Below are 22,684 nucleotides of genomic sequence, written 5' to 3'. Positions count from 1 at the left end.
GGATAGAAGAAACACGCATTACCACATTGTGTGAATGAATCTATATCGTGTTTTTATCCAGCGGAGTAAACCTTTGGAAGATGAATCAACCCAGAATCGAACCAATAACCACATAGATTCTGATGAACCGCGAAGGCTGCATGGAAAGAGCTCGTCTTGAAGGATGTAACAACTCTGACGCGTCGGAGTCACGTGACAGTAATAAAGCAATTTACTGTACATCCGAGTAATACAAGATTTACAAATATGCATTGCATCAAGACAGGCTAGGCTAGCCACACGCTAAAGGGAGTGAGATACAGTCATCATGTGACGGGGGGGGGGTAGATAATACGAGGCAGGAGAACTGAACAGATCTAGTTTCATCATCTCTCTCCTCCGCGCTCCTCAGTGTCAGGGAAGAGGTCGTCGTGATGTGTCGAGTCCACTTGTCCATTGGGCTGCACAGACTGCACCGTCTCTACCAGGCTGCCGCTGGGTAGAACCACGTACCGGGCAGCCATGTCTGTGGGCTGCAGTTCCTTCATGCCCTCCTTACTGTGCCAGACCCCGTAGCCAAAGTACACAAAGAGACCTGCAAAAGGAGCACAAACCTGCTGTCGTTTCTACCCAGGGCAATGAGCAGAGAGTCCTTAAATGGTTTACTGGTCCAGAGAAGCTTTAGGCTAACGATGCTAATAATGCAGCCCCACGCGTAGCACTAGCTAGCGTAGCACTGCCAGTATCACCCTTGAACGGGTCCCAAGCCCAGATAAATACGACCGCCACCAGCGTTAACCCACAGGACGTTGGTGGAATTGGATTGCTGTGGGTCGCAGACAGAAACGAAGAAGAGGGGGAGAAAAGTGCATGAGTAGCGAGAGAAGGCAGAATGGAAGAGTTTAGGAATGAGAGGAAGGACTTGGAATGTTGGGACGGGAAAAGCTAGAGAGCTGGAGGTGAGTTAGAGGAGGAGAAGTTTGGACACTCCGTTTGCTACCTGGTGCCTCTTACCTATTATGAGCCACACAATAAATCGAAGCCAGGTGAGTTTGCTGAGTTTCATCATGAGGAATACATTAAAGAGGATGCTGGCAGCCGGAGTCAGTGGAACCAAAGGTACCTGTTGAAAAAGCAAGCATCAGTGATCCACAAGTAGTCTGATAACGACACTTATCACAATGCTGTACTCGATGTGTGGCAAGTATCTGTTCGTTTTAGTTCAGGTTCACGTAAATTCACTTTACGTTGCTGCCAATGAATCGAGAGCAGCACATCAAGGCAAAAGCCAAAGAAGGCGGCATCCAGTCACCATAAAACACCGAGTTGCGCAACACTTGTAAGAACCAGAGAAGAACTCACCTGGAAGGTTTTGCTGTTGGATCGTTGCTCATGGACCCAAATGAGGGCCAGGCTGAGAACATAAGCTAAGCTAAATATCAGCAGCAGCAATGCGAAGCTCCAGACTGGCAGATGCAACTGTTTGGTTCCAAATTCTAACACAGCACAGAAGGAGACAGAGCTCGCAATCATAGCCGTCACACAGAAGGCCACCACCTTACCAGCCTCAAAGCCCCCCAGCAGCCTGCCCAGGTATGGTTCCAAGCAGGCCTTCATCTGCCCCACCCCACGCCGTTCTCTTGTCTGCATGTCCACCAACTGGAGCTTGTCAGAGAAGGATTCATACTGCTTCAGCTCTCCACTGTCCTCCATTATGGTCTGAGACTCTGTGAGGGCAGGATCAGGATTAGGGTTGGGAGATGTGGAGGCAGCTCCCTTGGCTTTTTCAGGCTGATAGCGCAGCACAATAATACTTGCTGCTACAAACGTGTACGCCAGAAGGGTACCGATGGACAGGAACTGAACCAAGGCCTCCAGGTCAAAGATGAGAGATAACAAAGCCATGAGAACCCCAAAAGTCAAGATTGCATTGACAGGAACTTTGGTAACTGGGTTGATTCGAGCGAAAACGGAGAAGAATAAACCATCCTCTGCCATGGCATACACAATCCGAGGGAGGGAGAAGAGGTTGCTGAGCAGCACAGTATTCATACCTAGAGAAGAGAGAGGCATTACTAGAACGTTGTGTGCTGTGAAACCCAGACTACAGAGAAGCTCAACGTGCTTAGAAAAGGACAGTCCAACTTGGAGAATCACTTTCACTTTCAATGTTTTGGTACTAGAAGTCTGGATGTTCTGGGTTGTGGGGGCAGTAGTCGCAGAAGAATAATCCTACCCCTTCCCAATCACAACTTCCAGCTCTCCTGGGGGTACACTAAGGAATTCCCAAGACAGCTGGGAGATACGATTTCTCCAGGGCATTGTGGGTCAACCCCAGAGTCTCACGCCAATGAGATATTTTGTTTTTGTCTGCTCCTGCTCTCTCTGTCTCTCTTTGTTTTTGACTCTTCTATCTGTCCTCGTCTCTCCCTCTCTGTCATTGTCTCCTGTGTGTAAATGAAAATACAAAGTATTCTTGCTTTTAACATGGTTTCATACCAGCTTCCACATTTTTAAGAGTGAACACTCACCACAAATCGAACCTACTGCCACAACAATTCCAGCCCAACTGTAACCACGGCGGAAGAAGGCATCTGCCAGAGCTGATTTGGCGTCTAATGTATGCCAGGGAACCATTAGTGTGAGCACCGTGGAGACCAGGATGTAGGCTGTTGCTGCCAGACAGAGGGCAATCGCAATGGCAATGGGGACAGCTTTCTGTGGGTTCTTTGTCTCCTCGGTTGAAGATGCAATTACATCAAACCCCACAAATGCGAAGAAGCACGTTGCGGAGCCTGACAGTATTCCAGATATCCCAAAAGGTGCAAAACCTCCTTCTTTCTGACTCCAGTTGACTGGATCGGCCAAAATAAAACCAAAAACCAGGATGAAAACAATGACGCACAAGCTAATGACAGAGAAAATATGGTTGAGGTAAGAGGACACTTGAACTCCAAACGAAACAAAGAGTGTGGCAACTATTACAATCCCTGCTGCCAGGATGTCAGGGTAATGGGCAAGGAAGGGCGTGTTCCACTGCAGGATGTGCGTCTCTGTGAAGTTCTGGATTCGGTGGTTAAAAATGGAGTCCAGATAGCCACTCCAGGCACGTGCCACAGCAGCACCACCAATCATGTTCTCCAGAATGACATTCCAACCAATGAGAAAGGCCCAGATCTCTCCCATAGAGACGTAGGTAAACATGTAGGCAGATCCTGTTTTTGGGATTCGTGCTCCAAACTCCGCATAACAAAAGGCGGCTAGAAGAGAAGCAATACCTGCTAACAGGAAAGATATGACGACAGCAGGCCCAACCAAGTCTTTAGCCACCGTTCCTGTCAGGACATAAAGCCCAGAGCCGACCATGCCACCAACACCCAACAGAGTCAGGTCCAAGGTGGAGAGGCAGCGCTTCAGTGATGTGGCCATCATGTCTTCATCCAGCGTCTTGAGTCGGTTCAGTTTCTGACAAAAGTGCACCGCTGGGGTGCAGCCTCTTGTTGCCATGGCGCCAGAGTCAGACAGGCCAGCCGGGCTAGGAGGTCTTACAGCACCTACGCTGGATCCAACAACCGTGGGTGGAGCTAACCTGCAAGACAGTAGCACAGGTGAGGTCAGTCCAATATACGGTTTCACCATCAGCCAATGTTCCGAGTCCAGCTGACTAAGATCTACCGTGAACTGGACGACTGGGAATCTTGACTGACGTCGCTAGTCATAGCTACAGAGAATTGGATGGCATTTTGTCTGACCATCATCAGGTCTAAGGGGTGGAGTCTCAACCAGTTGGAGACATGTTCCGCATTTCCCCCCAGTTTTGGTCGGAAGTACTGACTTATCGCTCCGAGTGTGTACAAGCAGCAACGACTAGCCGGTCCATCTCTGGATCAATATGTCACCACCATCAAGACAATCTCCACGCAGATCGGGCCTCGGCTTTTGCAGCACAGCGTGATGCAGGTTCTTGCTGAAGTGAAAGTCATTATCGAGCAGCCTTTCAGTCATTTTGCTTTTTGTCACATCCCGACTCCCGACTCCCGACTCCCGACTCCTCGCTGCCGCTTGTCCGTCGACCTCAGTCTTATTGAAACGCACACGATTCGTCATCATGAGCAAATGTGTGAATTTACATTGTATTTCAAACATTTAGGATTTTAAAATACTTTTTTTTTTACTCCAGCACTTTACGTGGATGGTGACGTCACTCGCTCATCACCCCGCCCACGTCATCTTAAAGAGTGATGCGTAAAATTAAATATTAAATGTGTGCGGCCTTGTTCGAACATATTTGTGATCTCTTACCGACCACGTCGTGTTTGTCGGTGAGGGGCATCCGGTAACGTCAAGCTGCTGCCCTCGGAAGGCATCTGGCGACGCCTCCGTTATAATTACGTAACTCTTTATTCCCCTTTAGAAATAAAACCACTGACGTCAGCTCACCGAACTCGGTTCGATTACTCGACACACACCGTGTTCTGTCCCTGAACATTCAAACATGAAGTTATACAGGAAATAGGCGATCAGCTGGATCATTTAATGACAAATTAATAATTGAGAATAAAATGGAGCGCAGACCGGATGCTCGGAGACGAAACGCAGCTCGAGATCCAGGAGAGGTTCTCTTCGTCATCCCCGAAGCAGTGATCATAACAGCCGTTACTTACCGTGCGTGTTCACGCTCCGTCATGCGCGCTGCGGCTCCGGTGCTCCAGACGCCGCCGTGTCGTCCGTTGATGGAGCTGAAGGCGGGGAAAACCAACGCACCCTGCCTGGGCTGCTTCTTAAAGGCACAGGCATGATGGGTTTCCCGCGGAGCCCCCCCGCGGAGCCCCCCGCGGAGCCCCCCGCGGAGCCCCACCCAGGCAGACGGAGAGAGCCGCTCCAGGTTCTGGTTCTGGTTCTGGATCTCGCGTCACAACGTGGAACTGAAACAATCCCGAGATCAAACAAAGAGACTCTGTTCCCTGCAGGCTGACGATGAGGAGCTGATGATGAGGAGCTGACGATGAGGAGCTGATGATGAAGAGCTGACGATGAGGAGCTGACGATGAGGAGCTGATGATGAAGAGCTGACGATGAGGAGCTGATGATGAAGAGCTGACGATGAGGAGCTGATGATGAAGAGCTGACGATGAGGAGCTGACGATGAGGAGCTGACGATGAGGAGCTGACGATGAGGAGCTGATGATGAGGAGCTGACGATGAGGAGCTGATGATGAAGAGCTGACGATGAGGAGCTGATGATGAAGAGCTGATGATGAAGAGCTGACGATGAGGAGCTGATGATGAAGAGCTGACGATGAGGAGCTGATGATGAAGAGCTGACGATGAGGAGCTGACGATGAGGAGCTGACGATGAGGAGCTGATGATGAGGAGCTGACGATGAGGAGCTGACGATGAGGAGCTGACGATGAGGAGCTGATGATGAAGAGCTGACGATGAGGAGCTGATGATGAGGAGCTGACGATGAGGAGCTGATGATGAAGAGCTGACGATGAGGAGCTGATGATGAGGAGCTGACGATGAGGAGCTGATGATGAAGAGCTGACGATGAGGAGCTGATGATGAAGAGCTGATGATGAAGAGCTGACGATGAGGAGCTGATGATGAAGAGCTGACGATGAGGAGCTGATGATGAAGAGCTGACGATGAGGAGCTGACGATGAGGAGCTGACGATGAGGAGCTGATGATGAGGAGCTGACGATGAGGAGCTGACGATGAGGAGCTGATGATGAAGAGCTGACGATGAGGAGCTGATGATGAAGAGCTGACGATGAGGAGCTGACGATGAGGAGCTGATGATGAAGAGCTGATTTAGTTTGAGGATCGCTGCAGGTCGCTCCTGCAGTAGCTCCGTCTGTCCACCAGGTGGCGCGTTGTGTCAACCCAGAGATGCTCCTGGGACGGGTTCCAGTTCGGACCGACGAGGGTCACAAATTAATCCAGTTTAAACGGCAAATGTAAACATAAGGTATGACGTCACACACGGAAACAGCGCGTTCCTCCCGCCACTGATTGATCCGCGCAGAAGCCCCCTCCTGACTGGATGCGCGCCTGTGTCGCGCGCTCATGGGGGCTGCGCGCCGTCGCGCGTGAAGGTTCCGTGAGATGAAGCGTTGTTTGAAGCGAGGAAGGAGCATGGCCAGAAACACAGCCCTCCATTTCAGGGTCGCCGAGGGCAGGAACCTCCCCGCCAAGGACGTGTGAGTATCAGTGATCAGTGATCAGTGATCAATGATCAGTCTCATTGATCACATGACTATCAGGGCAGGAACCTCCCCGCCAAGGACGTGTGAGTAGCTTCAGAGTGCTGATCAGTGATCAGTGATCAATGATCAGTGATCAGTGATCAGTCTCATTGATCAGTCTCATTGATCACATGACTATCAGGGCAGGAAGGGAAAGAATGCAGCTGATCAGGTAAAGCTCAGTGGCGTGAAGATACGTGCTGTCAGACTCACAACGCTGCCTGTCTGTCTGCCTGTCTGTCTGTCTTTCTGCCTGCCTGCCTGTCTTTCTGCCTGTCTCTCTGCCTGCCTGCCTGCCTGCCTGTCTGTCTTTCTGCCTGCCTGTCTTTCTGCCTGTCTGCCTGTCTGTCTGTCTTTCTGCCTGCCTGCCTGCCTGTCTGTCTGTCTTTCTGCCTGCCTGTCTTTCTGCCTGTCTGCCTGCCTGCCTGTCTGTCTGCCTGTCTTTCTGCCTGTCTGCCTGCCTGTCTTTCTGCCTGTCTCTCTGTCTCTCTGCCTGCCTGCCTGCCTGCCTGTCTGTCTGTCTGCCTGCCTGCCTGCCTGCCTGCCTGTCTGTCTGTCTGTCTGCCTGCCTGTCTGTCTGCCTGTCTTTCTGCCTGTCTCTCTGTCTCTCTGTCTGCCTGCCTGCCTGCCTGTCTGTCTGTCTGCCTGCCTGCCTGCCTGCCTGCCTGCCTGTCTGTCTGTCTGCCTGCCTGTCTGTCTGCCTGTCTTTCTGCCTGTCTCTCTGTCTCTCTGTCTGCCTGTCTTTCTGCCTGTCTCTCTGTCTCTCTGTCTGCCTGCCTGCCTGCCTGTCTGTCTGTCTGCCTGCCTGCCTGCCTGCCTGCCTGCCTGTCTGTCTGTCTGTCTGCCTGTCTGTCTGCCTGTCTTTCTGCCTGTCTCTCTGTCTCTCTGTCTGCCTGCCTGCCTGCCTGTCTGTCTGTCTGTCTCTCTGTCTCTGTCTGCCTGTCTTTCTGCCTGTCTCTCTGTCTCTCTGCCTGTCTGTCTGCCTGTCTTTCTGCCTGTCTCTCTGTCTGTCTGCCTGCCTGTCTTTCTGCCTGTCTCTCTGTCTCTCTGCCTGTCTGCCTGCCTGTCTGTCCTCCTCTCCAGCACCGGTACCAGTGATCCGTACTGCATTGTAAAGGTGGACTCTGAAGTCGTGGCCAGGTGAGTTCCGTCTGAGCGTGAAGGTGATGAGACAAAAGATGAAGCTCTGGTTTCAGGTGAAGCTTCTCGGCACGGGTCGCCAGGTGGAGGGCGTGTGGTGGGCGTGGCCCTCCAGCACAGAGAACCTGACACCCGTCGGCCCTTTAATACCCCCGCAGGTAACCATGGAGACGGTGCATCGGCAGAAGACGACGGGTTCTTTAAATGACGTTTCAAACAGCGGCCCGGTTCTCCACCAAGGACGGAGTCCAGCCCGATGTTCCGTCTGCCTGAGGGACAGCGGCCCGGTTCTCCACCAAGGACTGGATCGGATTATCTGGTTCTGCTTTGTGATGTTCATTAATGATGCTGGTGGAAAATAAAAGTTTCAGTCCAGCTAGAGAAACAAAGCATTGGACCAGGTACCAGTACCGGTACCAGACCAGGGCTCAGTGTCTCTATTGGACCAGGTACCAGTACCGGTACCAGACCAGGGCTCAGTGTCTCTATTGGACCGGGTACCAGTACCGGTACCAGACCAGGGCTCAGGGTCTCTATTGGACCAGGTACCAGTACCGGTACCAGACCAGGGCTCAGTGTCTCTATTGGACCAGGTACCAGTACCGGTACCAGACCAGGGTTCAGTGAATTTGAATTGAATTGAAAACGCGAGGCGACGCCCATCAGGACGACGGCGACACCACCCAGTTCTGGGTTGTTGACCCAGGTTGGTGGGACATCGCTTCTGAGCGTTCGGGTTCAGCGGCACCGGCGGCAGTTCCCCCTCGGTCTGACAGAGACTCTTGAACTGGATCCTGTTAAATGACGGATCCACGTTCTGTCCAGGAACCTCCTGGTGCTGCAGCGGGTTTTAAATGTGGTTCTGAACGAGTTCTGCTGCGCTGCGTTGGTGTCCAAACAGGAAGTGTCCAAATACAGGTCCGCTTGTGCAGCAGATGCATTCCTGTGTCCAGTGATCGGAACAGAACTCATCAGCTACGGTCTCTTCGGTTCTGGGACGGGTTCTGCGTAACGCTCTGCTTTGTGTCCAGGACGGCCACCGTGTGGAAGAACCTCAACCCGTTCTGGGGGGAGGAGTACACGCTGCACCTGCCGATGGGCTTCCATTCGCTGTCCTTTCAGGTGATGGACGAGGACACAATCGGGTAGGACCACAAAGTCCTGTCGGGTCCTGGGCCCGATCTCCAGTTCTTCATCCGGATCAATCGGCCCTGACGGTCTCTGTCTTCTCCCTGCAGCCACGATGACGTCATCGGAAAGGTCAGCCTGAGTAAAGACGCCATCGGCTCCCACGCCAAAGGTACGACTTGATGACCCTGAGCGGGTCAAAGGTCCAGGTGTCTGGGGGGACACGCCGTCCGAGAGTCTGGGAATGTCTCCTGGAGTCTGTCACACGATCCCTGCACTCCTGGGGAAGGCCTGGAAGCGCCACCTCCCAAACACCAGTCACATGACCCCGTGATGTCATCAAAATGTCCCTCAGTGCTGCTCTGTGTCTTCAGGACTCGACGGCTGGCTGGACCTGACCCCAGTGGACCCTGACCAGGAGGTCCAGGGGGAGATCCGTCTGAGCCTGCAGCTCCTGAAGGACGCGGAGACGCCCCGCCTGCGGTGCCAGGTGATCGAAGCCAGGTAAAGCGCGACGGTACCAGGACCCGATCCAGACCACTGTCTGGCCCGGAACCAATGAGCAGCCAGCCTGGCCCAGAGTCAAGGAGGGGCTTGGCCTGAAGCTGGTCCTGACTTGTCCTGCAGAGACCTGGCTCCAAGAGACGCCTCCGGAACCTCCGACCCGTTCGCACGAGTTCTGTTCAAGAACCAGAGCGCAGAGACCTCGGTGAGCTCCGAGTGTGTGTGTCTGTATGTGTGTCTCTGTCTCTGTGTGTGTCTCTCTGTGTGTCTCTGTGTCTCTGTCTCTGTGTGTGTCTCTCTGTGTGTGTGTCTGTGTGTCTCTGTGTCTCTGTGTGTGTCTCTGTGTGTGTCTCTGTGTGTGTCTGTGTGTCTCTGTCTGCGTCTCTGTGTCTGTGTGTCTCTGTGTGTGTCTCTGTGTCTCTGTCTGCGTCTCTGTGTCTCTGTGTGTCTCTGTGTGTGTCTCTGTGTGTGTCTCTGTGTCTCTGTCTGTGTCTCTGTCTGTGTCTCTGTGTGTGTCTCTGTCTGTGTCTCTGTCTCTGTGTGTCTCTGTGTGTGTCTGTGTGTCTCTGTCTGCGTCTCTGTGTCTCTGTGTGTCTCTGTGTGTGTCTCTGTCTGTGTCTCTGTCTCTGTGTGTCTCTGTGTGTGTCTGTGTGTCTCTGTCTCTGTGTGTGTCTCTCTGTGTGTCTCTGTGTGTGTCTGTGTGTCTCTGTCTCTGTGTGTGTGTCTGTGTCTCTGTCTGCGTCTCTGTGTCTCTGTCTGTGTCTCTGTCTCTGTGTGTCTCTGTGTGTGTCTGTGTGTGTCTGTGTGTCTCTGTCTGCGTCTCTGTGTCTCTGTGTGTGTCTCTGTGTCTGTGTGTGTCTCTGTCTGCGTCTCGGTTTAATTACAGCTGTTGCTTCTAGATTATCAAGAAGACCCGTTTCCCCCACTGGGGGGAGACCCTGGAGCTGGAACTGGACCCAGAGGAGCTGGGAGGGGACGGACTGGTGACGGTGGAGGTGTGGGACTGGGACATGGTGGGAAAGAACGACTTCCTGGGCAAGGTGAGGATTCTTTGTTAGAATGCTTCCCAGTGATCCTCCTGTCTGATGTGTTGTTGTCTTGTCTTGTTGTCCTCCTGTCCCCACAGGTGCAGATCCCGTCCACCTGTCTTCTTAAGGCGGCTCTGCTGGACGGCTGGTTTCGCCTGCTGCCCTTAGGAAACAGTGAGGCGGACGCTGGGTAAGCGTCCCTGCGTCTCCCTGCGTTTCCCTTCATCTCTCTACATCTCTCTACGTCTTCCTACGTCTTCCTTCGTCTCCCTGCATCTTCCTTCGTCTCTCTACGTCTTCCTACGTCTTCCTACGTCTTCCTTCGTCTCCCTTCGTCTCCCTGCATCTTCCTACATCTCTCTACGTCTTCCTACGTCTTCCTTCGTCTCCCTTCGTCTCCCTGCATCTTCCTACATCTCTCTACGTCTTCCTACGTCTTCCTTCGTCTCCCTTCGTCTCCGTGCATCTTCCTTCGTCTCTCTACGTTTTCCTACGTCTTCCTTCGTCTCCCTTCATCTCTCTCCGTCTTCCTTCGTCTCCCTTCGTCTCCCTTCATCTCTCTACATCTCTCTACGTCTCTCTACGTCTTCCTACATCTTCCTACGTCTTCCTTCGTCTCCCTTCGTCTCCCTGCATCTTCCTACATCTCTCTACGTCTTCCTACGTCTTCCTTCGTCTCCCTTCGTCTCCCTGCATCTCTCTACGTCTTCCTACGTCTTCCTTCGTCTCCCTTCGTCTCCCTGCATCTCTCTACATCTCTCTACGTCTCTCTACGTCTTCCTACGTCTTCCTTCGTCTCCCTTCGTCTCCCTGCATCTTCCTACATCTCTCTACGTCTTCCTACGTCTTCGTTCGTCTCCCTTCATCTCTCTCCGTCTTCCTTCGTCTCCCTTCATCTCCCTTCGTCTCCCTTCATCTCTCTACGTCTTCCTGCGTCTCTCTACGTCTTCCTGCGTCTCTCTACGTCTTCCTACGTCTCTCTACATCTCCCTTTGTCTCCCTGCATCTTCCTTTGTCTCTCTACGTCTTCCTACGTCTTCCTACGTCTTCCTGCGTCTCCCTTCATCTCTTTGCATCTTCCTTTGTCTCTCTACATCTCTCTACGTCTTCCTTTGTCTCCCTGCATCTTCCTTCGTCTCCCTTTGTCTCTCTGCGTCTCCCTTTGTCTCTCTACATCTCTCTACGTCTTCCTTCGTCTCCCTGCATCTTCCTTCGTCTCCCTTTGTCTCTCTGCGTCTCCCTTCATCTCTCTACGTCTTCCTACGTCTTCCTGCGTCTCCCTTCATCTCTCTACGTCTTCCTACGTCTTCCTGCGTCTCCCTTTGTCTCTCTGCGTCTCCCTTCATCTCTCTACATCTCCCTTCGTCTCCCTGCATCTTCCTTAGTGTATGGTCCAGTCCTCTTGGTACGAAGCTGCTGTCCTGTGTCCATGCTGAAGTCTTTGCTTCATTCTACATGATGCTTTTGTGCCAGGAGACGCAGAAGTCCAACTTCTGTCCACACAGCAGACACGTTTGTTCAGACAGAGTCTCCCCTGTTTGGTTTGGGCTCCATCTCAGCAGCTCCAGTAGTGTTGATATACTACTAATCAATATTCAGCATGAAGCGATACCAGGAAGTACCAAGCTAAGCTAAGCTAAGCTAAGCTAAGCTAAGCTAAGCTAGGGTCTGTCCGTGTTCTTCCTCGTCCTGCAGGGGAAAGCTGGGAGCGCTGCGTCTGAAGGTGCGTCTGGTGGAGGACTGGATCCTGCCCTCCGTCTGCTACCAGCCCCTCATCCACCTGCTGGTGGAGTCAGTCGTCCCCCCCACAGAGGTCAGGTCAGGTTCATCAGCGCCCCCCTTCCGGGTCTGAACCGGCTCTCGTTAAGTCCACACTGTCCCCCTTGTAGGTGGAGGACAGCAGTGCTCTGACCATGCTGGAGGAGGTGACCACGGTGGACAGCCGGCAGGATGTGGCGACGACCCTGGTGAGGATCTACCTGGGCCAAGGCCTGGTAGTGCCTTTCCTGGACTACCTGAACACCCGGGAGGTCAACCACACAGGTAGGACCTCGGTCCACGATGAGTTCCTGTTGGACAGGGCGCCGTCGTCCTTCCCGTTGCCACTGGAAGCATTTAACAGCTGTGACTCCTAAACACAGCATGAGTCTCGAGTTACCTGTTTACCTGCTCCATTCACGGGGTGGGCGGGGCCTGGTCTGCCGTCACACACACATGGTTCTGCTGGGGCGTAGGCGTTTGATCCAGAATAGATGCTGCGAGCAGCCAGGGTAAAGAAATGTAACGCGTTCATCACTGAATGGACCCGCTCCCGTCGCCATGGATACCGGAGCATCTCCAGCCCACCTTGCGTGGTGAGTTCTGGTCCGGCAGATCAATACTGAGCTGATAGACGAGAGAGAAGAGGAGGGAGGTCGATCGATGAAGCGGCGGCTGAGCCCCCCGTGTGACATCATCAAACACCTGCTACCTGAGCCCCCCGTGTGACATCAAACACCTTCTACCTGAGCCCCCCGTGTGACATCAAACACCTGCTACCTGAGCCCCCCGTGTGACATCATCAAACACCTGCTACCTGAGCCCCCCGTGTGACATCAAACACCTTCTACCTGAGCCCCCCGTGTGACATCAAACACCTGCTACCTGAGCCCCCCGTGTGACATCATCAAACACCCTCTACCTGAGCCCCCCGTGTGACATCATCAAACACCTGCTACCTGTTCCTTCAGCGGCTTCAGAACATTCTTTTACGTGTATTTGTGTTCTTGGTGATTGATCTGTGATTGATCAGTGATTGATCTGTGACTGATCAGTGATTGCTCTGTGATTGCTCTGTGATTGCTCTGATTGATCAGTGATTGATCTGTGATTGATCAGTGATTGCTCTGTGATTGCTCTGTGATTGATCAGTGATTGCTCTGTGATTGATCAGTGATTGATCAGTGATTGATCAGTGATTGATCAGTGATTGCTCTGTGATTGATCAGTGATTGGTCTGTGATTGGTCTGTGATTGGTCTGTGATTGGTCTGTGATTGGTCTGTGATTGGTCTGTGATTGATCTGTGATTGATTAGTAATTGCTCTGTGATTGCTCTGTGATTGCTCTGTGATTGATCAGTGATTGATCAGTGATTGATCTGTGATTGATCTGTGATTGATCTGTGATTAAGCTGTGATTGAGCTGTGATTGATCAGTGATTGATCAGTGATTGCTCTGATTGATCTGTGATTGATCAGTGTTTTCTCTGTGATTGATCAGTGATTGCTCTGTGATTGATCAGTGATTGCTCTGATTGATCAGTGATTGCTCTGTGATTGATCTGTGATTGATCTGTGATTGATCAGTGATTGCTCTGTGATTGATCTGTGATTGATCTGTGATTGATCTGTGATTGATCAGTGATTGCTCTGTGATTGATCTGTGATTGATCTGTGATTGATCAGTGATTGCTCTGTGATTGATCTGTGATTGATCTGTGATTGATCAGTGATTGATCAGTGGTTGCTCTGTGATTGCTCTGTGATTGATCAGTGATTGATCAGTGATTGATCTGTGATTGATCTGTGATTGATCTGTGATTAAGCTGTGATTGAGCTGTGATTGATCAGTGATTGATCAGTGATTGCTCTGATTGATCTGTGATTGATCAGTGTTTTCTCTGTGATTGATCAGTGATTGCTCTGTGATTGATCAGTGATTGCTCTGATTGATCAGTGATTGCTCTGTGATTGATCTGTGATTGATCTGTGATTGATCAGTGATTGCTCTGTGATTGATCTGTGATTGATCTGTGATTGATCTGTGATTGATCAGTGATTGCTCTGTGATTGATCTGTGATTGATCTGTGATTGATCAGTGATTGCTCTGTGATTGATCTGTGATTGATCTGTGATTGATCAGTGATTGATCAGTGGTTGCTCTGTGATTGATCAGTGATTGCTCTGTGATTGATCAGTGATTGATCAGTGATTGCTCTGTGATTGATCAGTGATTGCTCTGTGATTGCTCTGTGATTGATCAGTGATTTCTCTGTGATTGATCAGTGATTGCTCTGTGATTGCTCTGTGATTGATCTGTGATTGATCTGTGTGTTTTGTTGCACAGCCGATCCGAACACTTTGTTCCGCTCTAACTCGCTGTCCTCGAAGGCGATGGAACAGTTCATGAAGGTGCGTCCGCTTCACCTCCAACAGGTAAACAATCCCTGAGCTCAGGTGTGAAGCAGGTGCTCTGTGTCCTCGCAGGCTGTCGGCATGCTCTACCTGCACAAGGTGCTGAAGCCCGTCATCAACCGGATCTTTGATGACAGGAAGTACATCGAGCTGGACCCGTGTAAGATGGACCAGAACCGCAGCAGGTGAGACGGACAACGTCCTCCTCAGTGCGTCACACCAAGCAGAAGACCGAAGAAGAAGAAGAAGAAGGATGTTAAAAGACAGCGCCTGTTGCCTAGCAATAGCTGTCCCTTTGGATGTCTATCTGTGACATCATCCACTTCTCCTTCTCCTCTAACTCACCTCCTACCTGTGGAGAGTAAGAACTTCTCCTTCTCCTCTAACTCACCTCCTACCTGTGGAGCGTAGGAACTTCTCCTTCTCCTCTAACTCACCTCCTCCCTGTGGAGCGTAAGAACTTCTCCTTCTCCTCTAACTCACCTCCTACCTGTGGAGCGTAAGAACTTCTCCTTCTCCTCTAACTCACTTCCTACCTGTGGAGCGTAAGAACTTCTCCTTCTCCTCTAACTCACCTCCTACCTGTGGAGCGTAAGAACTTCTCCTTCTCCTCTAACTCACCTCCTACCTGTGGAGCATAAGAACTTCTCCTTCTCTAACTCACCTCCTACCTGTGGAGCGTAAGAACTTCTCCTTCTCCTCTAACTCACCTCCTACCTGTGGAGCGTAAGAACTTCTCCTTCTCCTCTAACTCACCTCCTACCTGAGGAGCGTAAGAACTTCTCCTTCTCCTCTAACTCACCTCCTACTTGTGGAGCGTAAGAACTCCTCCTTCTCCTCTAACTCACCTCCTACCTGTGGAGCGTAAGAACTCCTCCTTCTCCTCTAACTCACCTCCTACCTGTGGAGCGTAAGAACTTCTCCTTCTCCTCTAACTCACCTCCTACCTGTGGAGCGTAAGAACTTCTCCTTCTCCTCTAACTCACCTCCTACCTGTGGAGCGTAAGAACTTCTCCTTCTCCTCTAACTCACCTCCTACCTGAGGAGCGTAAGAACTTCTCCTTCTCCTCTAACTCACCTCCTCCCTGTGGAGCGTAAGAACTTCTCCTTCTCCTCTAACTCACCTCCTACTTGTGGAGCGTAAGAACTCCTCCTTCTCCTCTAACTCACCTCCTACCTGTGGAGCGTAGGAACTTCTCCTTCTCCTCTAACTCACCTCCTACCTGTGGAGCGTAAGAACTTCTCCTTCTCCTCTAACTCACCTCCTACCTGTGGAGCGTAAGAACTTCTCCTTCTCCTCTAACTCACCTCCTACCTGTGGAGCGTAAGAACTTCTCCTTCTCCTCTAACTCACCTCCTACCTGAGGAGCGTAAGAACTTCTCCTTCTCCTCTAACTCACCTCCTACCTGTGGAGCGTAAGAACTTCTCCTTCTCCTCTAACTCACCTCCTACCTGTGGAGCGTAAGAACTTCTCCTTCTCCTCTAACTCACCTCCTACCTGTGGAGCGTAAGAACTTCTCCTTCTCCTCTAACTCACCTCCTACCTGTGGAGCGTAAGAACTTCTCCTTCTCCTCTAACTCACCTCCTACCTGTGGAGCGTAAGAACTTCTCCTTCTCCTAACTCACCTCCTACCTGTGGAGCGTAAGAACTTCTCCTTCTCCTCTAACTCACCTCCTACCTGTGGAGCGTAAGAACTTCTCCTTCTCCTCTAACTCACCTCCTACCTGTGGAGCGTAAGAACTTCTCCTTCTCCTCTAACTCACCTCCTACCTGTGGAGCGTAAGAACTTCTCCTTCTCCTCTAACTCACCTCCTACCTGTGGAGCGTAAGAACTTCTCCTTCTCCTCTAACTCACCTCCTACCTGTGGAGCGTAAGAACTTCTCCTTCTCCTCTAACTCACCTCCTACCTGTGGAGCGGACCCACTAACAATGTTCAACACCCTCAATCTCCACCTGATGAAGACGATGGTGACATTGACGATGATCTTTTTTCTCCCTGAAGAAGAATGTCCTTTAAGGCGGCGCCGTCGGAGGACGAGGTGCGGGACAGCAGTGTGGAGATGCTGCAGGTGTACCTACGCAGCATCATGGAGTCCATCGTGGGCTCCGTGGACCAGTGCCCCTCCGTCATCAGGGTCGCCTTCAAACAGCTGCACGGGCGGGTGGAGGAGCGGTTCTCGGCGCCGGAGCACGAGGTCCGTCTGCAGCCGGAACGTTTGATCCGTTCTGATCCAATCATCCACCGGCTGTCTTCACCTCCGCAGGATGTCAAGTACCTGTCCATCAGCGGATTCCTCTTCCTGCGTTTCTTCGCTCCTGCCATCCTCACGCCAAAACTGTTCCAGCTGAGGGATCAACACGCCGACACCAGAACCAGCAGAACGCTGCTGCTGCTCGCCAAGGTCCGACTCGCTGCATTCAGGTCCACAGGGCACATCACAGACAGCAGGATGGAGGGATGGAGGGAGGGATGGAGGGATGAGGATGGAGGGATGGATGGAGGGACGAGGATGGAGGGATGGAGGGAGGGACGAGGATGGAGCGATGGAGGGATGAGGATGGAGGGATGGAGGGAGGGACGAGGATGGAGGGATGAGGATGGAGGGATGGAGGGATGAGGATGGAGGGACGAGGATGGAGGGATCAATGGAGGGACGAGGATGGAGGGATGGATGGACGAGGATGGAGGGATGAGGATGGAGGGATGGAGGGAGGGATGGAGGGACGAGGATGGAGCGATGGAAGGATGGATGGATGAGGATGGAGGGACGAGGATGGAGGGATGAGGATGGAGGGATGGAGGGATGAGGATGGAGGGATGGAGGGAGGGATGGAGGGACGAGGATGGAGCGATGGAAGGATGGAGGGATGAGGATGGAGGGACGAGGATGGAGGGATGAGGATGGAGGGAGGGATGGAGGGACGAGGATGAAGGGATGGAGGGAGGGATGGAGGGACGAGGATGGAGCGATGGAAGGATGGATGGATGAGGATGGAGGGACGAGGATGGAGCGAAGGAGGGATGAGGATGGAGGGATGAGGATGGAGCAATGGAGGGATGAGGATGGAGGGATGGATGGAGGGATGGAGGTGGGCGTGGCTTTATCCTGGCATCGTGTCCCAGAGAGTCAGAGAGTCCTGTCCATCACATGTCTGTCGGTACAATGGGGACGGACGGATGGACGGATGGACGGACGGAGCGTCCGGCCAGCTAAATTCATGGAATAGAAACGTTCCCAAAATGGAGTTAAAACTCTTCTGGAGGAATCTGCAGGACAGGTGATGATGAACCTGCTGGAACCATTTGGATCGCTCGTCTCCCGTTGCCGTGGTCCCCGGTGCTGTTGCCATGGGTTCTGCTCAGAGGCTATTTTTAGCTCCGTGTTCAAAGCAGAGCTTCAGAGACGGTTCCTCGCCGTAGGCCAGGTGTGAGCAGGACAAAGGGCCTCGCAGCAGGCGTGGCCCCAGGGACCCTTTTAGTCCCGAGTTCTGTCAGGACCGGTTCTGACGGACTGATGGACGTTGTGTCTTCATTGTCGGCAGGCGCTGCAAAGTGTCGGGAACCTCGGCCTGCAGCTGGGTCACGGAAAGGAGCGGTGGATGGCGCCTCTTCATCCCATCATCCTGCGCAGCGTGGCGTCTGTGAAAGACTTCCTGGACAAGCTGATCGATATTGATCACGACATTAGTAAGACTGAAAGCTGTGAGCACAACATTCAACGCTAATCAGATGGGAATGTGGTCAGAACCGTCTCCTAGCACATCTCCTATCATATCTGGTATACGCTACATGCTACATGCTACATGCTCCACTGCTACATGCTCCACTGCTACATGCTCCACTGTAGCATGCTACATGCTACACTGCTACATGCTATACTGCTACATGCTCCACTGCTCCACTACTATATTGCTACATGCTACACTGCTACACGCCCCACTGTACCATGCTACATGCTACACTGCTACATGCTCCACTGCTCCACTACTATATTGCTACATGCTACACTGCTACATGCTCCACTGTACCATGCTACATGCTACACTGCTACATGCTACATGCTCCACTGCTCCACTACTATATTGCTACATGCTACACTGCTACATGCTCCACTGTACCATGCTACATGCTACACTGCTACATGCTACATGCTCCACTGCTCCACTACTATATTGCTACATGCTACACTGCTACATGCCCCACTGTACCATGCTACACTGCTACATGCTACATGCTCCACTGTACCATGCTACATGCTACACTGCTCCACTACTATATTGCTACATGCTACACTGTACCATGCTACATGCTCCACTGCTCCACTACTATATTGCTCCACTGCTATACATGCTATACTGCTACATGCTACACTGCAACCCAGTGTGTTGGCTGCACTCGCCATGTGATCGTGAGGCTGCTGTGAAAGCTCCTCCCTCTGTGTGACATCACCCACTCCTTCCTCTTCAAGGCTCGTTTAACATTTCATGCTCAGTGGATTTATTGGACTGAAGGGGATTCTGGTTCTGGTCCTTCCTGCTGACCGAGTCCCCGGGCTGCTGCCTGAAACGATTAGGATGCAGTGTTACTAGTGAGACTAGTTTAAACGTCAAACTAATTAAATAAATCCAGATGCTACAAATTGATTTTATCATTATTATTCTGTAGCCTCGTAGCTTAAAGCGCTAGCTGACGTTAGCTCGCAGGTTTCAGCTTGAAAAAAACGCATGTGTCTTTTCAGTTCAGTTTGTTATCTGGAGGCTTCTGGGGGTGTGGACCGGGTTCTCAGGGACCTGGTCTGAGGGAGCGTCAGGGCCAGTAGAGGGTTTCTTCTGAAGCTCTTCCAACCTTCCATCTCCAGCGCCTCAGAGGGCGGAGTTCACGTCCTCCGTCACCGTGAAAGAGGGGTACCTGCACAAGCACAAGGCGGAGGGACCCCAGCTGCTGTCCCGCTTCGCCTTCAAGAAGCGCTACTTCTGGCTGACCAGCGAGACGCTGGCCTACGCCAAGACGCCTGACGGTCAGGTTGGTACCAGCCCGGCCGGTACCGGTCAGGTTGGTACCGGCCCGGCTGGTAGCATTATTCCATCAATGGAGTCTTGTCTGCGTGGACAATGAAATGGAAAGGAAGCTTCGTTCCGCGGTGGGCGGGGCTGATTTACACTTTAAAGTGGCCTCGCTCATGTCTTCCTCCTGTCTTCCTCATGTCCTCCTCATGTCTTCCTCATGTCCTCCTCATGTCGTCCTCATGTCTTCCTCATGTCCTCATCATGTTGTCCTCATGTCTTCCTCATGTCCTCATCATGTCGTCCTCATGTCTTCCTCATGTCTTCCTCATGTCCTCATCATGTTGTCCTCATGTCGTCCTCATGTCTTCCTCATGTCCTCCTCATGTCCTCATGTCATCATCATGTCTTCCTCATGTCCTCCTCATGTCTTCCTCATGTCCTCATCATGTCGTCCTCATGTCTTCCTCATGTCTTCCTCATGTCCTCCTCATGTCTTCCTCATGTCCTCATGTCTTCCTCACATCTTGCAGGTGCGCTCCTCCATCCCGGTCCGGTGTGTGCGCGCTGTGGAGAGGGTGGATGAGAACGCCTTTCAGCAGCAGAACGTGATGCAGGTTGTCTCCCAGGACAACGAGGCGCAGCTGCGCACGGCGTACATCCAGTGCAAGGTGCAGCTAACAGCTAACAGCTAACGGCTAACGGCTAACGGCTAACGCGCTCTGATTGGGTTCAGTTCAGTTCAAAACGAGAAGCTTATTAAGGCCGGCCCCCTTTCAGAATAAGATGCGACCCAACACCAACAAAACAACACACATCTTAACGTGGCTCCGGATTGGTCTCAGCGGTTCCTTTGGCTCCGCCCCTTCATAGATGTGTTGCCGACCTTCAGGGATAACAGACAGGAAGTGATGACGCTTGTTCTTCTCTGGACAGAATGTGAACGAGCTCAACCAATGGCTGTCAGCCATCAGGAAGGTCAGCACCTACAACCAGCGGGCGTCACCCTCCTTCCACCCGGGGGCCCACCGGAGCGGGAAGTGGACCTGCTGCCTGCAGACGGACCGCGCCGGTAGGCCCGGGGGGCGGGGTTAAATTAAACGGGCCTCAGATTATCAGGATTTAGCGATACAGAGACGGCATCACTGCTGACTTGACTCATGGATCGAGCCCCCTGATTGGAGCTGTGGAAACCAATCCGCTGCGGTTCCACGTAGACCCTTGTGGTTCTGTGAAACCCCCATCACCCGGTTCTCAGTTACAGGCTGCAGTCGGACCCACTCAGCCGTAACCCTGGGCGACTGGAGCGACCCGCTGGACCCGGACGTGGAGACGCAGACCATATACAAGCAGCTCCTCCAGGGCCGGGAGCAACTCAGGTCAGTTATTAAAGTTATCAATGATGATGGATGATGGATGGATGATGGATGGATGGATGATGGACGATTTATTTTTACGCTGATCAATCGATTCTGCAGGAATACTCACCTGGAGTCGGCTGCCACCGATCGGACATCCGATGATGAAGACAAGAAGGCGGACGCTGGCGTCCCCCCAGGTACGGCTGCTGCTGGCCCCCCCAGGTGTCCTGGTTGTCTTCGTTGTTTGACAGTGCAGTGCTCTGTCTGTCCCCTAGATGGCGCAGAAGGCACCCCCCAGCCAATGAAGCCCCCGGTCGCTGCCCGGCTGCTGGCGGTGATTGAGGACCTGGAGCGAGTTCACGCCGCCTACCGGTCCAGAGAGGAAGAGGAGGGCACCGGGGCCGTTCTCAACCCCTGACCCCCGACCCCCAACAGACCGGGTCCAGAGCCGGAGGGCCTGACGGGGACAGTGTCCTGTCCAGCCTTCCAGTTCCTGCTCCTTCCGGAGGCAAACTGGAATTCTACCACTTGGAATATTTTGGTCATTTGTCGCCTTGGAGACGTGATTGTCCTCGGCAACAGGGATGTCCTGCATGGACATTTTATGCAAAATGCTTGTTGGGGTTGAATTACCTGAATAAAAGGTGTGTTCCAGTAAAAACTAGAAGAGCACTCAGAGAGCACAGACCTCCCCCAAGCAGCTCGTTCCCCTCCTAACTGGATCCACACCGTCCACACGGTGATCTGGATCAGCACCAGAAGGTTCTAGATTGTTCTGGTATCTTTAAACACCAACATGAAAAGTCAAAGTGAATCAGAGCTGATGATTTTAACTGATTCTTGATTCCATAAATGGGTTTAATGTTAAAATGTAATATTTGTTCCTGACCTCATTCTGGATCAGAACCAGATGAGATTCTGTGGTGAGATAGAGGACCCCCCCCCCCCCCCACACACACACACACACACACACACACGACTGTCAAATTTCATAAACTTCGGTCAATAATTAATCGAGATATTGAGGAACTAATTTTGAAGCTCCATTGACTGCCATGGTTCAAACTGATCCAGAATCCAGGATCTCTTCCGGATCATCATCAAAATGTAATCACCTGTTCCTGGGAACATTCCCAACATTTCCTGAAAATGTAATAAGGATCCATCCGGAACCTCTTGAGTTATCTTGCTAATGGACAGACCGTCAAACACCGGCGATTACATGAGGACGACGAGGAAGAGGACGAGGACGAGGAGGACCACACAGAATGAGGAGGAGCCAAGGTGACAAAAGGTCAAACAATGACCCCCGCCGAGGGCAGATTTATTTTCAACAAGAAACACAAACATGCAACAAGGTCATCACAATCAATAAAGACTGATCGATTAAGAGCCCTTTATAGTCTCGCTACGTTTCTGTCAGATTTTAAACATGGACTTGATCTGAAAAGTAAAATGGCCACAAAACATTCAGATGTTTAACGGGTCGAAAGAGCGAGGAGACCGGTCCGGGTCGATCAGAACACAGTCAGAAGACCAAGACGTTCCACAAGACCTTCCACAAGACGTTCCACAAGACCATCCACAAGACGTTCCACCAAGACGTTCCCACAAGACCTTCCACAAGATGTTCCACCAAGACGTTCCACAAGACGTTCCACCAAGACGTTCCACCAAGACGTTCCCACAAGACCGTCCACAAGACGTTCCACCAAGACGTTCCCACAAGACCTTCCACAAGACGTTCCACAAGACCTTCCACAAGACGTTCCACAAGACCTTCCACAAGACGTTCCACCAAGACGTTCCACAAGACCTTCCACAAGACGTTCCACAAGACCTTCCACAAGACGTTCCACAAGACCTTCCACAAGACGTTCCACCAAGACGTTCCCACAAGACCTTCCACAAGATGTTCCACCAAGACGTTCCACAAGACGTTCCACCAAGACGTTCCACCAAGACATTCCCACAAGACCTTCCACAAGACCTTCCACAAGACGTTCCACAAGACCTTCCACAAGACGTTCCACCAAGACCTTCCACAAGACGTTCCACCAAGACGTTCCCACAAGACCTTCCACAAGACGTTCCCACAAGACGTTCCCACC

General features: G+C 52.0%; 2 protein-coding genes across 2 annotated transcripts; one reads left to right on the top strand and one right to left on the bottom strand.

Moving 5' to 3' along the window:
* Positions 1-276: 276 nt before the first annotated feature.
* LOC137918154 (cationic amino acid transporter 4-like) lies at positions 277-4,666 on the bottom strand. Its single transcript, XM_068760905.1, has 5 exons — positions 4,644-4,666; positions 2,511-3,568; positions 1,342-2,033; positions 994-1,102; positions 277-574 (listed from the first exon to the last, which is right to left on the bottom strand). Exons 1-5 carry the CDS (start codon positions 4,664-4,666, stop codon positions 366-368), a joined length of 2,091 nt encoding a protein of 696 aa, XP_068617006.1. The 3' UTR covers positions 277-365.
* A 1,453-nt stretch (positions 4,667-6,119) lies between these two features.
* On the top strand, positions 6,120-20,991 carry LOC137918238 (rasGAP-activating-like protein 1). The gene is made up of 20 exons (XM_068760998.1): positions 6,120-6,184; positions 7,313-7,369; positions 8,401-8,514; positions 8,608-8,669; positions 8,872-9,001; positions 9,125-9,206; positions 9,901-10,041; positions 10,128-10,219; positions 11,725-11,842; positions 11,919-12,072; positions 14,137-14,201; positions 14,277-14,389; positions 16,211-16,403; positions 16,473-16,610; positions 17,752-17,911; positions 19,068-19,231; positions 19,746-19,883; positions 20,149-20,284; positions 20,471-20,591; positions 20,691-20,991. The coding sequence occupies exons 1-20, from the start codon at positions 6,120-6,122 to the stop codon at positions 20,989-20,991; spliced, it is 2,544 nt and encodes an 847-aa protein (XP_068617099.1).
* Positions 20,992-22,684: the final 1,693 nt, after the last annotated feature.

This window comes from Brachionichthys hirsutus, chromosome 4 (genome assembly GCF_040956055.1).
Source record: "Brachionichthys hirsutus isolate HB-005 chromosome 4, CSIRO-AGI_Bhir_v1, whole genome shotgun sequence".
Lineage (NCBI taxonomy): Eukaryota > Metazoa > Chordata > Actinopteri > Lophiiformes > Brachionichthyidae > Brachionichthys > Brachionichthys hirsutus.
This window is presented reverse-complemented; position numbering and strand designations above follow the sequence as displayed.

Coding starts and splice junctions, on each gene's coding strand:
- LOC137918154 (XM_068760905.1), bottom strand. CDS start 4,666: ATGACGGAGCGTGAACACGCACG. Junction 2,034..2,510: donor GGCAGTAGGTTCGATTTGTG/GTGAGTGTTCAC, acceptor TCTCTTCTCTAG/GTATGAATACTGTGCTGCTC. Junction 575..993: donor TATTGTGTGGCTCATAATAG/GTAAGAGGCACC, acceptor CTCCTTTTGCAG/GTCTCTTTGTGTACTTTGGC.
- LOC137918238 (XM_068760998.1), top strand. CDS start 6,120: ATGGCCAGAAACACAGCCCTCCATTTCAGGGTCGCCGAGGGCAGGAAC. Junction 8,515..8,607: donor ATGGACGAGGACACAATCGG/GTAGGACCACAA, acceptor TTCTCCCTGCAG/CCACGATGACGTCATCGGAA. Junction 20,592..20,690: donor CAGGGCCGGGAGCAACTCAG/GTCAGTTATTAA, acceptor TCGATTCTGCAG/GAATACTCACCTGGAGTCGG.